This window comes from Manis pentadactyla, chromosome 2 (assembly GCF_030020395.1).
Source record: "Manis pentadactyla isolate mManPen7 chromosome 2, mManPen7.hap1, whole genome shotgun sequence".
Taxonomy (NCBI): domain Eukaryota; kingdom Metazoa; phylum Chordata; class Mammalia; order Pholidota; family Manidae; genus Manis; species Manis pentadactyla.
Genome location: NC_080020.1, coordinates 67,121,905 through 67,140,103, shown reverse-complemented (window position 1 = coordinate 67,140,103; position 18,199 = coordinate 67,121,905). Strand labels below are relative to the sequence as shown.

At 36.5% G+C, this 18,199-nt stretch overlaps 1 protein-coding gene across 3 annotated transcripts in view; it reads right to left on the bottom strand.

The window, feature by feature from the left end:
* KIAA0825 (KIAA0825 ortholog) overlaps positions 1-18,199 on the bottom strand; it is a 432,275-nt gene that overhangs the window by 359,431 nt on the left and 54,645 nt on the right. For 2 of the 3 annotated variants that reach the window (XM_057493388.1, XM_036925703.2), the window contains exon 3: positions 9,297-9,428. In XM_057493388.1, the coding sequence (XP_057349371.1) occupies positions 9,297-9,427 (131 nt within the window). In that variant the 5' untranslated portion in view covers position 9,428. Of the gene's footprint in view, positions 1-9,296; positions 9,429-11,450; positions 12,529-18,199 lie in introns of those variants that run through there. The other variant, XM_057493384.1, reaches the window with a different exon arrangement.

Genomic DNA, 18,199 nt, shown 5'->3' with positions numbered 1-18,199 from the left:
AGCATACGGAGGGACATAATAAAGATCAGAGAAGAAATAAATAAAATTGGGAAGAATAAAACAAAAGAAAAAATCAATGAAACTAAGAGCTGGTTCTTTGAGAAAATAAACAAAATAGATAAGCCTCTAGCCAGACATATTAAGAGAAAAAGAGAGTCAACACACATCAACAGAATCAGAAATGAGAAAGGAAAAATCACAACAGACCCCACAGAAATACAAAGAATTATTAGAGAATACTATGAAAACCTCTATGCTAACAAGGTGGAAAACCTAGGAGAAATGGACAACTTCCTAGAAAAATACAACCTTCCAAGACTGACCCAAAAAGAAACAGAAAATCTAAACAGACCAATTACCTGCAACGAAATTGAAGCGGTAATCAAAAAACTACCAAAGAACAAAACCCCCGGGCCAGATGGATTTACCTCGGAATTTTATCAGACATACAGGGAAGACATAACACCCATTCTCCTTAAAGTTTTCCAAAAAATAGAAAAGGAGGGAATACTCCCAAACTCATTCTATGAAGCCAACATCACCCTAATACCAAAACCAGGCAAAGACCCCACCAAAAAAGAAAACTACAGACCAATATCCCTGATGAACGTAGATGCAAAAATACTCAACAAGATATTAGCAAACCAAATTCAAAAATACATCAAGAGGATCATACACCATGACCACATGGGATTCATCCCAGGGATGCAAGGATGGTACAACATTAGAAAATACATCAACATCATCCACCACATCAACAAAAAGGACAAAAATCACATGATCATCTCCATAGATGCTGAAAAAGCATTCGAAAAAATTCAACATCCATTCATGATAAAAACTCTCAACAAAATGGGCATAGAGGGCAAGCACCTCAACATAATAAAGGCCATATATGATAAACCCACAGCTAACATCATACTGAACAGCGAGAGGCTGAAACCTTTTCCTCTGAGATCAGGAACAAGACAGGGATGCCCACAGTCCCCACTGTAATTCAAAGTGGTACTGGAGGTCCTAGCCACAGCAATCAGACAAAACAAAGAAATACAAGGAATCCAGATTGGTAAAGAGTCAAACTGTCACTATTTGCAGATGACATGATATTGTACATGAAAAACCCTAACGACTCCACTGCAAAACTACTAGAATATCGGAATTCAGCAAAGTTGCAGGATACAAAATTAACACACAGAAATCTGTAGCTTTCCTATACACTAACAATAAACTAATAGAAAGAGAAATGAGGAAAACAATTCCATTCACAATTGCATCAAAAAGAATAAAATACCTAGGAATAAACCTAACCAAGGAAGTGAAAGACCTATACCCTGAAAACTACAAGACACTCTTAAGAGAAATTAAAGAGGTCACTAACAAATGGAAACTCATCCCATGCTCCTGGCTAGGAAGAATTAATATTGTCAAAATGGCCATCCTGCCCAAAACAATACACAGATTCGATGCAATCCCTATCAAATTACCAAGAGCATTCTTCAATGAACTGGAACAAATAGCTCAAAAATTCATATGGAACTGTCAAAGACCCCAAATAGCCAAAGAAATCCTGAGAAGGAAGAATAAAGTCGGGGGGATCCCACTCCCCAACTTCAAGCTCTACTACAAAGCCATAGTAATCAAGACAATTTGGTACTGGCACAAGAACAGAGCCATAGACCAGTGGAACAGAATAGAGACTCCAGACATTAACCCAAACATATATGGTCAATTAATATATGATAAAGGAGCCATGGACATACAATGGGGAAATGACAGTCTCTTCAACAGATGGTGCTGGCAAAACTGGACAGCTACATGTAGGAGAATGAAACTGGATCACTGTCTAACCCCATATACAAAAGTAAACTCCAAATGGATCTAAGACCTGAATGTAAGTCATGAAACCATAAAACTCTTAGAAAAAGACATAGGCAAAAATCTCATGGACATAAACATGAGTGACTTCTTCATGAACATATCTCTCCGGGCAAGGGAAACAAAGGCAAAATGAACAAGTGGAACTATATCAAGCTAAAAAGCTTCTGTACAGCAAAGGACACCATCAATAGAACAAAAAGGTATCCTACAGTATGGGAGAACATATTCATAAATGACAGATTGATAAAGGATTGACATCCAAAATATATAAAGAGCTCACACGCCTCAACAAACAAAAAGCAAATAATCCAATTAAAAAATGGGCAGAGGAGCTGAATAGACAGTTCTCTAAAGAGGAAATCCAGATGGCCAACAGGCACATGAAAAGATGCTCCACATCGCTAATCATCAGAGAAATGCAAATTAAAACCACAATGAGATATCACCGCACACCAGTAAGGATCGCCATCATCGAAAAGACAAACAACAACAAATGTTGGTGAGGTTGTGGACAAAGGGGAACCCTCCTACACTGCTGGTGGGAATGTAAATTAGTTCAACCATTGTGGAAAGCAGTATGGAGATTCATCAAAATGCTCAAAATAGAAATGCCATTTGACCCAGGAATTCTACTTCTAGGAATTTACCCTAAGAATGCAGCACTCCAGTTTGAAAAAGACAGATGCACCCCTATGTTTATTGCTGCACTATTTACAATAGCCAAGATATGGAAGCAACCTAATTGTCCATCAGTACATGAATGGATAAAGAAGATGTGGTACATATACACAATGGAATATTACTCAGCCATAAGAAAAAAACAGATCCTACCATTCGCAACAACATGGATGGAGCTAGAGAGTATTATGCTCAGTGAAATAAGCCAGATGTAGAAAGACAAGTACCAAATGATTTCACTCGTATGTGGAGTATAAGAAGAAAGGAAAAATGAAGGAACAAAACAGCAGCAGAATCACAGAACCCAAGAATGGACTAATAGTTACCAAAGGGAAAGGGACTGGGGACGATGGGTGGGAAGGGAGGGATAAGGGCGGGAAAAAGAAAGGGGGCATTACGATTAGCATGTATAGTGTGTGTGGGGACACGGGGAGGACTGTGCAACAGAGAGGAGACAAGTAGTTCTCTTACAGCATCTTACTACACAGATGGACAGTGACTGTGAAGGGGTATGTGGGGGGGACTTGGTGAAGGGGGGAATCTAGTAAACATAATGTTCTTTCTGTAATTGTAGATTAATGATACCAAAATAAACAAAAAAAAGTCAGATGTGGTCTAGCCCAGTGAAAACATACAAACTAAAATCAGGATGAGAAAACAGGAGAATTTACACTAGCATTTACTCTGTGGTGATTCCTTCAATTTTCTTCCTGAGAAAGAGACAGGAAAATGATGAGACAGGGAGAACATGTATAATAATAAGATTCAGAAGAGATCTGGGAAAGCATCTAGTCTACATCTTTATCTCCATTGCAAGGATAATTTCAATCACCAGCCAGACAATAGATTTGTCTAGAAGTTAGAAATTGAAGGTCCTAAAAATACCTGTGGTCACGCTGTAAGGAGGTAGACTATACAGCATGAATTCTCATATAACGCCTATGGGAGAGAAGACAATTGCAGTACTGCTGAAGAATAATATGCAGCAGCTAACTGTACAACTCCTAAGAAGCTATCGCATAGATAGTCTCTTATAAGGAAATGAGGGCACACTCGTCTGTATGTACAGCTAATGGAAGAAAGACTGAAAATATTGTAAGTGTTCATCCAGAGGGAACTGGATTAATAAACTGTCATACATTCATACAAGTAAATTTAAAAGATAAGGTACAATTATATGGAGAGATTTAAGAAATCTATTAAGTAGTAAAAGCTAATTGAAATACATACAAATAATTCCCATTTGTATAAAAAAGGGAATGTATTTTTGGTTACATATATATATGTATATATACAGAATATTTCTGGATAATGATATACATAATTTCATAATATAGGTTACTTCTGAAGACCAAGATTTGGGGGGTCAGAGGAGTAAGCAAACTTTTCCTCATCTCTTCACTTCTGTACTGAACTTTTCCTTATATCTGCCTTTTTCTACCACCTGAAATTTTCCATGAGAATGTATATTACTTTTATAACTTAAAATTACTTAATAGAAAAGAAAACGAGTATTTGATGACTGCTTTTTGTATCACATTCTATTTATCTAACTGCACATTTGCTTAAGATAAACAAACATGCCAAACACACATTTATTGACTGTATTCAGGCCTACTTTGTACCAGGATTTTTTTAGGCAGTGGTAAACAGTTAAAGTCTTACAGTAGCAATGAATGAAGTAATGGACCCAGCTTCCACTGTAATAGTTTCCCACTCCCTGCCCCTTGCAGCTCCCATATGATATTCTTAGTTAAGACACTGAAGAATTAGGATTGTAATTAGCAAAGGCGTGGTGTTAGTGACCCTTTTTTAGACAAGGTGTTAAGAACTCTGCTGGATCCCTGGCAAGGCTGTTTTCTAGGGAAATGCCGCAGGATTGGTTTAGATCTCAAGGCGTCAGTCATCTAACAGGAAAAATGGGCAAGCCACACCTCATTACCAGGGCCCAGTTCTCTTCAGTATTCCCTCACCTGTTCTTGCCCTCAGAGCAGGGCCAGGTCTTCAAAGGCACACCCCAGGTTGTAACCTCAGGAGTGGGGCCTTACTTCCCACTGGCCAATTAACTCTCTGGAAAATAGTGGCCTATTTTTGACTCAACCTCCTCATCAGGTCTGGATTTGTACTATAACATTACTCATACTTTTGTTATCATAATAGTTTGTAAACTGGCAGACACTTGCTTCCCTTTCCTTATTTCCCATCGAAAGACAATTACAATAATATTCCTTAGGAATATCCTCAAGCAGTAATTCTTTATTACCTTATGCCTATTTGGACAAGAGCAGGTGAAAGTAACACATGTAAAAATAAAAGTTATACTTCAGATAAAGTCAGACACTTAAAATAAATGTATTACTTGAAACAACTGCTTAATAACCATCTCATAGAGCAACTGACCCCACATTTTACCCTACTCATCTCAGCCTCCAAAAGCAGAGGTCTTAGGGAAGCACTGAGGGTGCATGTTGTAGGACTGTGGAGAAGAGTTAAGAACACCACAGGCATTCAAATAATGAAGCTTATAGTGAAAGAAAATGATGAGGAGAAAGTGGTTGAATAGGCCACCATGAAACAGAGAGTGGTTTGTCTCCTTCCCACTCACCCCCATTTCTACCTGCATGGATCACCAGACTTCTGGTTGAGAGCTTCAATGGGAGGACTGGAGATATTTAAAAGGTAGGATATATGAATGAGGCCAGAGAAAGTTTAGGCCAGAGCTGCAGAGGCCCAGGAGTGTCATCTGCCTGGAGGCATTTTTAATTTCTGAGAAGAACAAGAGTACTCAAAGAGCCCAGACAGAGGGAATGGAAAAGTGGCTGGTTAGGCCTTAGTCTGGGTTCAAAGATGGGTGGGGAGGCCTTTCGGGTTTCTTTCCATGCAGCCTGGTCCTATTCAGTAAGATAGGAGAACAGGTAGGGATTCTGTGAGAACCCCTCTTGTTTTTAAGTGCCAAACTACTGCCAGGAATTATAATATACAGTAGTCCTTGATAGCATATTTGAAGATTTCTTTTGGTTACTTCTTTCAGACCTTCAGACTATAAAGTGGAAAACTGTAAAGAAATTTTCAAATGTAAGTTCAAGAATTTCAGCATTATGTAAAAAATAAGTGTATCTATGAAATATGTATACTCCATGGTTAAACTTCTAGAAACCATATATCCAAAATAACTGTCAAAATATAAAGTTAATGCCCCTCCTCCATCCCCACACCAAATTTCCTAGATTAAGACAAATTTTAGCCATGATAGCACTCCCTGTTCTTTCTCTAGGTTAAAAAAAACATAGTAATCCTGCACCAGTACCAGAAAAATTTATGTTCTGAGGGACACATAAAGATTTTCTATAATTAGGAAACAGAAAGGTAAAATGAAATCTTAATGATAAAATTACATCTATCCAACTGAACACTAAGAAGAGAATAATCATTCTATGTTATATTGTAAGTCCAAGAAAAATTCTGTATCTCTCTATCTTGTTAAACGAGTAAGTTCCAGTCAACTCAAACAGTACTTCAGTGTTATATGCAGTTTTCAGTTAGTGAACCGAGTCTGTGGGTGAAACATTCATGCTCTTCCTTTTTGGCAGGTTATTTACCTTCTTGTTACCACTTTTGATGTGTGTTAAAAGTAAGAGACTCACTATCACTGATTTCTACTGTCAAACCTAAGAGTGACCTAGCTCTAACTTGAATAGAAACAAGGATGTAAGAGTGAAAATGGTCTGAGAGAATAACAGCTTCTCTTGAAAGGAAGGTGAAGGTTCAGTGACCTCTGGGCACTCTGGTCCATTCTGTTGAATCACTGCTTTGGGGAAGCAAAAGACCCTGTGGCTCATAAAACTTGATGATATTAGGAAGAGGGAAGGAATTTACAGTTAGAATTCAGGGTCACTGATAGAAATATAACTTTAAAAATTCAAGGATAAGGAAAAATATCATATTTAAAAATGAATTACTAATGTTTTTTCTTTTAAAACATTGGGAAAACCCACATCATTTAGATGATCATTACTTATTCAATGTACACCACTGAGAGATAAATAGAACATAGAATACAAAAATGCCAAGGGTAATTCAACTACTGCAGTGTAAGTGTGGCATAACTGATTCGTCATGACATACAATTTTCTAAAAGCTATTCTGTTAGAAGGCAATAAATGAGTGCATAAATGATTTACGCTCTTCTGAACCATGGTTATTATTCAGTATTTTATTTTTTTAAATATATACACCCTGTACTATTATGTTTATTCTCTAGAGTATAATAAAAACATAATTGAATTTGATGAAAAATAGACTTGATTCTAAATGCAGCATACAGCACATACAGCTACTCCCTGTTTTTATCAACCTTGTGAAGATCAATGGTAACTTGAGGTGGTTCTGTTCCAGGTTTGCTTTAATATATGGGCAATAAAATATTTTTAATTTAAAAATTATATCCTTATATTCCATGTTATATATTTTTTAATAACATATGAATTTTGACCTAAATAACAATTTATGAATTCAAAGTATACTATTTTAATCACTGTTCTACTCCTAAATATGATTTCTCAGGTAGGGCAGAAAATTAACCACAGATGGTTTAGCAAATAAAACTGAAGAAGTCTATAACAAAAGCATCAGAAATTTGTTCTGATGGAGCCTAAATGCCACTATGAACAGAGGTCACCTTTTTTTTTCCATTCATGCAAATTTTTTTTTTATTAAGGTAACATTGATATGTAATCTTATGAAGGTTTCACATGAGCAACATTGAGGTTACTACATTCACCCATATTACCAAGTCCCCACCACCACCCCATTGCAGTCACTGTCCATCAGCCTAGTAAGATCAGAGGTCACCTTTTCAAAGTTATTTAAAATTTGTTTTACTATAACCATCTCTGGAATTTAGACAAATGACTTATTAATCTATTTAAAGTAATGCCATTTTCATTTATAAGTTCTTTTGATTTAAAAACTGTCATGTAATATATAAATATGTAATACATAAATTACATAAATACATAATTACATCAAAGTTTAATGAAGTTATTTTCTATTTATATACAAATTATATACTCTATAGTATGGTAAAGTTATTTTTATATATGCCCTTTTTAAAACTGTAGGTAGATAGACAGATAGTAAGGGCAAAAACAAATTAAAATAAGAGGTTTAATTCTCCCATTGAAAATAAGTAAACAGAATTCCCTCCCTTCTTTTTTCTTAAAGTATTTAGCTTAGAAATGTGTAAGTTCTTTTTCATCTCTTTGAAATGTATCCCTTGGAAGACTACTAGATGGGGCTTTTGTCAGCTTTTTCAGCCAGGACACTTTTTCTCAAGAACCAGGGAGCCATCTTCTCAAAATACAAACTCCAAGAGAGATAGCTCTCCTATCTCCCAGTTCCTGTGGAAGAGTAGGAGTCTAACTTCAGTGTGTGCCTTCTTCTAATTTATAAAACTACTTCTCCTCATAAAGATGAGAAGTTTCTCCTCAGGATAAAGCCCATATGCTAAACATAAAGTGTTCTTTAACCATGGTAAAGTTAGGATGAACTATGGGTGAAAAAATGTGCTTGCAATCCTCTTAAGACTAGTTATTATTTATCTTGAAAACATGTATGTAATGAGTCATAACTACAAGGCTATATAAACGGGGTGAAACCCTTTCTGTTTTGCATTCTATTAGCAGATTGCCTGTGATGTGCATTGCATTCTGGTTTAATGCCTGTTGAATAATAAGTGTTTTCTTTCTCTTCTGCCTTTGTGAAGAGGATTTCTGAGATGAGAGAAGATTTTGTTTTTAATTATAATTCCCCAAAAGTATGCTCTTTTAAATTCATGTTATTTACGCCCATTAATATGATGAAAAATTAACTGTACTTGCATATAAAATGAGGGAAAAAAATCATAGGAACATATCACTTGCCTGGTTCAGTTTCTTTGACAATTCAGTATAACTATACCTTACATTTTTAAAAAGGAAACACTATTTATCTTTCTACAACAGAATTTTTTTACTGTGGTTTGCATATTTATAACCCACTTGAGACAAATTACTATGACCTTTGACCAAAAGGACTCAAATAAGTGAATTAACTCTAAGGCCCACAAATACATAAGATGACAAAGTCCTTTCTATCAAAGAATATGCATTAGTGGGTAACTACTTAGCTGTCCCTGCCTCCCCCAGTGCTTGGTAACACTAACTTTAGAATAGCTGCTACAGACTTAATTTGCCCTTGCAACTCTATGGAGTCCCTAGTCTCCCAAGTAAGCTGGAGACTTAAAATGACAAACATTACATAGACAAAACTAATTTTTAATGCTCTGTTTTCAGCAACTCAAGCAATCCATGGCCTTATACTACAATTTTAGTATCTTAATTTCATATTTTTAATTTCTGTGTTTACCCATCAAATGAGAATGTTTAACCATAAACTAAATGTATTAATGAAAAGGCAGTCCATCGATATTGGCAAACTCTAAGAAATCATTAATAGTAATTTGGTAAACTTTAATATACCTATTTGAAGGTAGTGCCCATATTTTCCAATCTTATTTAAAGTACTAATCAGACACTGATTAGTTAAATTTTAGGGGGAGGACATAATCTAATTTTTTTCAGGAAAATTAATGATGATTAAAGCCTAAAGTTAGCTAAGAGTAGGAAACTAAAATTGACCTAGGTAAAGCTCCATAAATAAAACATGAAACCAACTTGTTTTAAATATTTAGCAATATTTACCTTGTAGCATTTTGTTCTATCTTTTCATCGATGTCACTGAAGATCTGCTTAAACTCCAAGTCTCCAGGAAATGAATTTAACAAACAATGAAGGTCAAAAGAATTATGGGAATAATCATCTTCCCAATCCATTCTGAAGAACAAGAATTTTAAAAAATGTCAGTTCCCCAAAATGAAAGAACAATAATAATAATAAACACCTCAAGTTGTGATAGTAAACCAAAAATAATTCCCATTTACATGCAAAATAAAACATAGCAGTACAAGAACGAGGGTATTATTAAGCTAGGTAAGGGTGTTTTGTTATTAAATTTCATGAAGTGTGACCTAATTTCCACACTTCTCCACGTTTGAAAGCAGAACATAACAGCATCCCTCAGAGAGTACTTAAATATCCTTTTGCCTTTCACTGTAACCAAGAACTGCAAAGGAAATCACAGAGCCTCACAGACCACTGTAAACAAGGGTAGCTGCAGCAAGAATTCAATAGCTTTCCTCTACTCTTGCCAACATGGAAATAGAAACTGCAACCTTGGAACTCTTAAGGTCTCATCCCCTGACCCCATTTATATGTGAAGAAGGCAAGATTTCCCTTGAGTACCTCTAGCATTCTGATAATGTAAGCACTGATAACTGATTTAATCATGTACTGATAAAACTTAACTATGCTACTCCTTTTAGAGAAACATACACTTCCTACTATGAAAGCTTCAATCAGTCATTCTATACATATTTATTGAATGTTTGATACGTAACAGGCAAGACTGTAAAGGCTGGAGTTACAGCTGTAGCAAGTGAAAGCCCTGCCCTTATGGAGTTTTTATTCATGGAAGGTAGATTTTCAAAGCACAAATACATTTTATAAATGACCACATAGTAAGAAGTCCTACAGGAACAAGTAGGCAGGGCAATGGGATGAACTAAGAATGATGGAGTTGAGGCAGAGTAAACTACTTTATTTGAAGATATATTATTTTTGGACATAAAATAGTGCTTATAATAAGGTATTTTGGTGACTCATGGTGTAAATGAAATAGAAATTAAAACATTAAATTAAAACAAATATACATGAAATAAAATTTAACAAGAAAAAGCCTTGGGAAATGTGGTTTTAGCTTAGATAAATCTAAAACACTTCGAAAATTGTCTAAAAAGTTTTGCTATGGCTACAACATTAATGGGTTTTCCTCATCTTCAATTATTTAATTATAATAAATCCAACTAATTTATTATCTTGTAATGAGATAGTGTGAGTCCTATCTGGAACTTCAAAGTAGTCTTGAAATAATGCTTTTATTTTTCTTCAGATATTTTAAAAGGAAAACAGTCAACTGAAATGTAATTCTATGGCATGACAAGGCTTCTCAGTTGTAAACTCATTTAGTTCCAAATACAGAATAAGCACAGATATACCATTTTAAAATACCAAAAATCCTAATACATGTGGATTCTCTTCTTTGAAAATATTTCGCAGTAAGAGGTATAAGTTCTCATTTGAGAACAAATATTTACCTATAATGTACCATAATAAATATTAAGTTGAAATCTGCCAAAAAGCCAAACAAACCAACCTCCTACCACCAAAATAAAAACAAAAAACCCCAAACCTATAAGCTAAATGGTAGAAAACTCTATGTCCATCATAAGTTATACTTTTTTAAGGCCACCAAAACCTCATTATTTCCATATAACCATTGAGTTTGGTAACTTCTCATCTTCCTAGCAGATCAACTAATTACAGCTTGTCTTGCCAGAGGTTTCAGTCCTGGATAACTTCATTCTGGGTTTGCTGACACCAAATCACAATAATTGAACGTTGAGGGCAAAAGAGTTTATACCAAGCTTTACTCTTGTGGTGGCAGGTCAAGTGCTAGAATCCTATCTGTCTCCAGGCAAGTCTACATGCAGCAAGCCAGTCTCTGCCTCTGGGCCTCTCTGTCCCCATAGCCATCTCACCATCTCAGTCTCTGCCCCAGGCACTGCCACCATTCCAGCCTCTGCTCTCTTGCAGCTGCACAGCCCAGAGCACTGGGAGGAGCTCTTTAATAATGTACTGCCCACACGTGTGCAGTGGGAGAGCAGACCAGAGTCAGGAGAGAATCTTCACTACAGGAACTTTCATTTTCTCTACATTCCACCCCTCAAGGATTCTCACCTCACACTCTATGAGCCTTCAATCTTCTGTGATGGTCCCTGTGTGAGAAAACTGGAACATTGTAACCAAATTCCACAATAACAACAGAGGCTGTGACAATATAAAAATAACAAAAATATACAGATAACAACAGAAATTATAATAATTCTCAAGCCTGAGAACATCGATGCTACCAAGTGGTCATTCCAACTGTATTCCACTCTCAATCTTCTGGGCTATAATTTCCTGGATTATAAATGGCATTTTTTCATGCCCAACTCCTTAAACACCTGTTGGAGCTTGGCATACATCTACCATCTGGAAGGGGAAGATGGTAAGTCACCCATATTAGATCATATAGTACAAAGGGAGGCTAGCAACCATTCAAGAAGGGAATGGGTCTCTGGGGTCTGGCATGCACTCTGCAGTTGTTGTTGCAAGGCAGGACAAGTTGTTAGGGAAGCCAGCTTTCCCATCTCTGATACACACAGGAAAATACTTCTCACACCTGCATCCCAAAGACACAGAAGCTAGGATGATATGGACTCCAAGGGCTTCTGCCGAAACCGGGAGCCCAATTCCACCAGTTCCAAATGTGTATAAGGGTGGAAAGTGGAATGCTCCATGACCTGGGGAAGAGGCTACACTTCTACTGGAGGAACCTGCAGTTGCTGTGTCTTTATTTCCTTAACTACAACTGGGTGAACTTTCAATAGAGGAGGGGTCGATGCCTCCAGCACTATTTCCAACCCCTTCATCTTCCCTGGATCCTCCACCATTTCCAGGGCTGTTGGCACCACTACATCCTTTTCCTTTTGCACAAGGCCTTGCAGCCTGAGTTCTCATGCTGCCACTACATCCTTTACCACTTCTAACACACCTTGCAGTGATGCCAAATCAGTTTTTGACACATCTTTTACCTTCTCTACAGCACCTTGCACCCTGTGTTCTTGTGCTGCCTCTTCTTGTACTTCTTACAGGAGTATGTCCTTCTTGAAGGAGTATGCCCTACTCCTTTATGGCCTCTCTTAACATTGTGAGAAATACCAATCCACAGCTCCCACCACTATGTGGGCACTAAGTTTCTTTAAAGATTTACCAATCTTGTGCAGGGCCTCCAACACGTATCGCCTCCAACTCCTCCCAGTCCTGGGGGGGGGGGGGGCATTCCTCTAGCAGGACAGCCATCTCAGACCATATGCTCAATGGGGGATACCTGTGTATCTCCCCATCCATAGGGGTAGCCTGCTGAAGTACTCTTCCCATGAGGGCAGCTAATCCCATCAGCGAATCCTACCGACTATGCCAATTGTCTTGTCAGAGGTTTCAGTCCCAGGCAAGTTCACTCTGAGTTCTGAGTCCAAATCACAAAAACAGAATGTTTTGGGTAAAAGAGTTTATACTAAGCTTTACTCTTGCAGTGGCAGATCAAAAACTAGCATTCCGTCCACCTACAGGCAAGTCTGCGTGCAGCAAACCGGTCACCACCTCTGGATCTCTCCATCCCAGCAGCTGTATCAGTCTCTATTTAGATGTGGCCACCACTCCACCCTCTGCTCTCTTGCAGCCATACAGCCCTGGGTCATTAATAATGTATTGCCCACATATGTGCAGTGGGAAAGCAGGAAAGGTCAGGTGAGAACCTGGCCACAGGAACTTTCATTGTCTCTATATAGCTATTATCAGAATAGTCATTTCTAAATCCAATAGCCAATATTACCAATAACGATTTTAGTTTTATGTATCTGCATATTTTTTCATCATTTTTTTTAATTCAACTACTCAGATGATGAGTTATTCAAAAATTGTTGCAAGAAAATAAAATTTAATTTGTAATGACAAGATTTCATTGGCTGAGGGTTCTTGAAGAGAACTAAAACTTAGCAAATGTTTATAGGCAGCCTCTCTGTAATAAAATAAGTTATATATCAATACTCTGTTCAGAGTTGTCCTAATTTGTCAATTCTATAAAATTTCATTTATTCAGACTCCATAAATTCAAAACTTAAGAAAGTATGTATAGAAGTCAGCTTAAATATAATACCAAAACAGTGCTGGGGAAGAAAAAGATTTCTTCTACCCTTCAAAGATTTTTCTAGCTGATCTAAAAATCAAATTGACAAGGAATAGATTAACAAGAGGAAACCAAATTTAATTACATACATATTTATGGAGAGTCCAGACTTGAAATTCCAAAGACAGAGAATATGAGGTTGTGGGGGAATGGAAGTTGCTATGGCCAGGATTCTCACCTGTCCCTAAACTACTTGATGATGTCATTAGCCTACTGCTGGGCTAATGCTTACACACCCCTTGGCAAAGAGCCATTGTTGTTGGTGTTGCATAAATAGCTCCACCCAGTGCTCTGCCTGGAGGCAAAGGCTGAGGCAATTGTGCTTTACAGACTTGCTGGATGCAGACATGATTATAGCACTTGACCTAACACTGTGAGAATAAAGATGGTATAAACTCTTTTACCCCTAATGCTCCATTGTTGTTATTTGGTCTCAGAGAATACAGAATGAACTTGCCCAGAGCTGGGAGCTCCCTCTGGCCCAGAGCTACAGAGGTATATATGTCATCCTGAACTAAGAAGGGGCTAGAGGATTGGGACTACAAAGGGAAGGAAATTCACAGGAATAATGAAAGAGTAAATATTTGGTAAACAAATGTTTGCTAGGCCGCACAGAAACCATGGACATAGAGAGGAATTTTAACAAAGAGACTTTGCTAAATTCCTCCACATCTGTAGATCTCTAGTTCATATTATAATAAAGCAGGTCTTCTTTCTAAATTTTTTCTCTGCAGTTAGAGAGAAGGTCTAATTTCTTTCTGAGTCTTTGGACCTTTATTGTTTTTAGCTCACAATACGGTGCAAGCCAAAGCAGTACATCTTGGGGTGGCATGCGTTTGACCCCTACAAGAACAATATGATGTGTTGTGAAGCTACTATGTACATGGTAGCTTATGTACATCATATTTCTTAACCCATTTAGTAACTCTACAAAATAGTTTTTATCCTCATTCATAGGGGAGAGAACCTGGGCCCAAAAGATTTTAACTAACATGATCATGTTACATAGCTACTCAGGGTTAGGTGTAGGGTTTGAAACCAGAACAATATGCTTCTAAAACTTGAGGGGGGCTAGTCACTTTAAATAAATCACTTAATGCATACAAAATATAGCTTTGTCTAAATGCTGTTAACCAAAATGTTAAAATGGTTATCCCTGGGTATTTTGACTATTGTTGATTTCTATTTTCTTCTTCATACTCAGCATTTTCCTATGTCTTTGCAATATGTACTTATCATTTTATATATAATTAGGAAAAATACTTAAAAAAGAAATTTTCCCTGCTCTCAGAGGGGTTCTGATGTTTTATTTTACATTTCCTATCTGTCTTTATTTGAACCATCTTCCAACCACAATACTTCTCGCTTGCCAATACATGTCTATCATTTCTTTCAAAGTCTAATTCAAAGCTTACATAATTAAATATTTCCCAACTACCTGTTTTCATTTCACCAAACTTTTTCTATTACTTTTGTGGTATTTATGCTTGCAAACACTGTTAAAAGAAAATCTGTTGTTTTCATTATTTTGATATTGTATGTGTGTTACGTCCTTCATTGAAAGCAGTTCTGAAGTAAAACTACAACAGGTTGAAACATGTTGAGCATTCACATGCAGTTGGTTACCACAATTTTGAAGGATATCCAATCTACGGGGATGTGTGATTTTTCTCTATGTAACCTCAGTAGAGAATTTAATCAGTAAATACAAAGAATGCATTAAAAGATCGTCATTTGATAACAATGGCAGGGTGCCAGAGTGATAGTGGTTCAGTTTCCATGTGCCTAGCACAGATCTGTGATGCTGTCATTTTTATGATAAGGTTCCAAGGTGATGAAGGACAACAGGAGCAAGAGTCACCTTTTTAGGTAAAGTGGAAGCAAGTTTAAGATGCTGTCAGATAGGAAAAGAGAAAACTTGATGGGCAAAACAATATACAATAAGAAAAGTAAGCTGAATGAGTAGGGATGCACAGGACTAATATTAGAAATAAATGAAGGAAGGGAGTAAGCTGTGGTAAGTGATGCTACAGTTTGGATTTAACAAGTTTCCTTATTAGAATAATAATGTCCATTCAGGACTGTGGAGAGATAGGCACTGGCACCAATCATTCCATTTCCTACATGTACTCCTCTCAAGGCAAAGAGACAGTAAAGAGAATTAGACCATAAAAAAGGAAGCCAGTAAGAACAAAAGAACTATGACCTCAACAGGAGAGAAAGCAAGTTACTGAGGAGCCAATGTAGTTTGTTTGGCAAATACTTCAGTGATACTTCAGAAAGGTAGAACTACCTTTAAAAACTTTAGGGGGAAACAGGAAAAGGCTGTGAAGCTGTGGGTCAAGATATAGCTTTACATTCTGTTCATGTTCTTATTCTTCCAACTGTTAAGTTATCAATACAGACATAAAATAATTTGACATAATGAACGAAGTCTCTTATCCAACCCATGATCAATAAAAAATGGGACTTATAACATTTAATATTAATGTTTGCTTTTAAAATTGCCACTCTACAATATTGTTTTTAAATGTTCATCCTACTGTAATGTTTCCGACCATTTATTGTATAAGATTTTTAAAAACAGTGCTTAATATTTCAAATAAATATAAACAAAAAATCTAATATTAGTTATTATCTTTTAAAAATGACTTATGTTTAAAGAATTTATTTAAGCCAAACATCTATAGATCAAGTTTCAACTGTAGGAAATTATAACAGTTGAGTTACAAATTTCTAAGAACAGTGACTACCATAAAATATGAACATATTACATGCACTGCCAGAAAACATTTCAATAAAGCAATAAAAAAAGTCATACCTTACATGTGATCAAAAGAAAGCACACAAAAGTAATTTTGGAATCTCACTTGTCTTCTAACATATTTTAAAATACCTTTCTATTCTAGGGTCTCTTTTTCTTTCTTCAAACACATAATGTGGTTAGAGTTCCTATTTTATCTTTTCTCAGTTTCTTCAATAATAAAAATCCAGAGTGCCATTCTTCTTATGACCAATGAACACATGCTTAAAAGGCAGTGAAAGAAGATAGAAAAACCAACCATTGGGAAGAAAGCCACAGTGAAACTGAGTTAGTACAGGGGAAAAAAATCATGTGATGTCTCCTCTGTGGAAAAGGCCAGTGATGAGAGTCACATGCCTTCTCAGATATACGGACAAACTATGGACTTAATGTGTCCACCATTTCTGGCTCACCTTAAGTCCTACTGTTCAATATGGTAAGGAAGTGGGGTGTTCTGATTAATTAAAAATAACTGTATGTTTCACATATAACTGAACATGTTTCAAAATGTTGCACTATAATAAAACACATCAAACTCTAAACATCATCAAACGCTAAATATCATTGTACCAAAAACTGACAGATTTTGAGTACTGATCCAGGTTGTCCATCTGACTTTGGATAAGTCACTCAATCTCTCAGAGGTACAGAACTCAAGGGCTTATTTATAAATTGATGTCCATGGTTTCATTATGCTCTGAGGTTTCTTCTAGCTATAAATTTGTTTTATAAGTAATCGTAGGAGAAGGACATACTGATGAATCCCCTAAATTGACTCTTCAAATGGACTATTTTGTTCACTAAACCATTATTTTTCTTTTATCTTGGACTCTCAGAATGGTTTTTTTTTTGGTATCTTAATCTACAATTACATGAGCAACATTATGGTTACTAGACTCCCTCTATTTACAAGTCCCCCCAACATACCCCATTACAGTCACTGTCCATCAGCATAGCAAGATGCTGTAGAATCACTACTTGCCTTCTCTGTGTTGTACAGTCCCTCCCCGTGTCTCACCCCCATATTATGTTGCTAATTGTAATGCCCCTTTTTCCCTCTTGTTCCTCCTTTCCCACCCATCCTCCCCAGTCCCTTACCCTTTGGTAACTGTTAGTCCATTTTTGGGTTCTGTGAGTCTGCTGCTGTTTTGTTCCTTCAGTTTTTTTCTTTGTTCTCATACTCCACATAAGAGTGAAATCATTTGATACTTGTCTTTTTCCACCTGGCTTATTTCACTGAGCATAATACCCTCTAGCTCCATCCATGTTGTTGCAAATGGTAGGATTTGTTTTCTTCTTATGGCTGAATAATATTCCATTGTGTATATGCACAACATAATCTTTATCCATTCATCTACTGATGGACACTTAGGTTGCCTCCATTTCTTGGCTATTGTAAATGGTGCTGTGATAAACATAGGAGTGCATAAGCCTTTTTCAAACTGGGCTGCTGCATTCTCAGGGTAAATTCCTAGGAGTGGAATTCCTGGGTCAAAAAGTTTTGTTTTGTTTTGTTTTTTTTTGAGAGGGCATATCTTATATTTATTGATCAAATGGTTGTTAACAATAAAATTCTGTATAGGGGACTCAATGCACAATCATTAATCAACCCCAAGCCTAATTCTCAACAGTCTCCAATCTTCTGAAGTATAATGAACAAGTTCCTACATGGTGAACAAATTCTTACATAGTGAGTAAGTTCTTACATGGTGAACAGTGCAAGGGCAATCATCACAGAAACTTTCAGTTTGGATCACGCATTATGAACTATAAACAATCAGGTCAAATATGAATATTTGTTTTTTATACTTGATTTATATGTGGATACCACATTTCTCCCTTTATTATTATTATTATTTTTTTTAAATAAAATGCTGAAGTGGTAGGTAGATA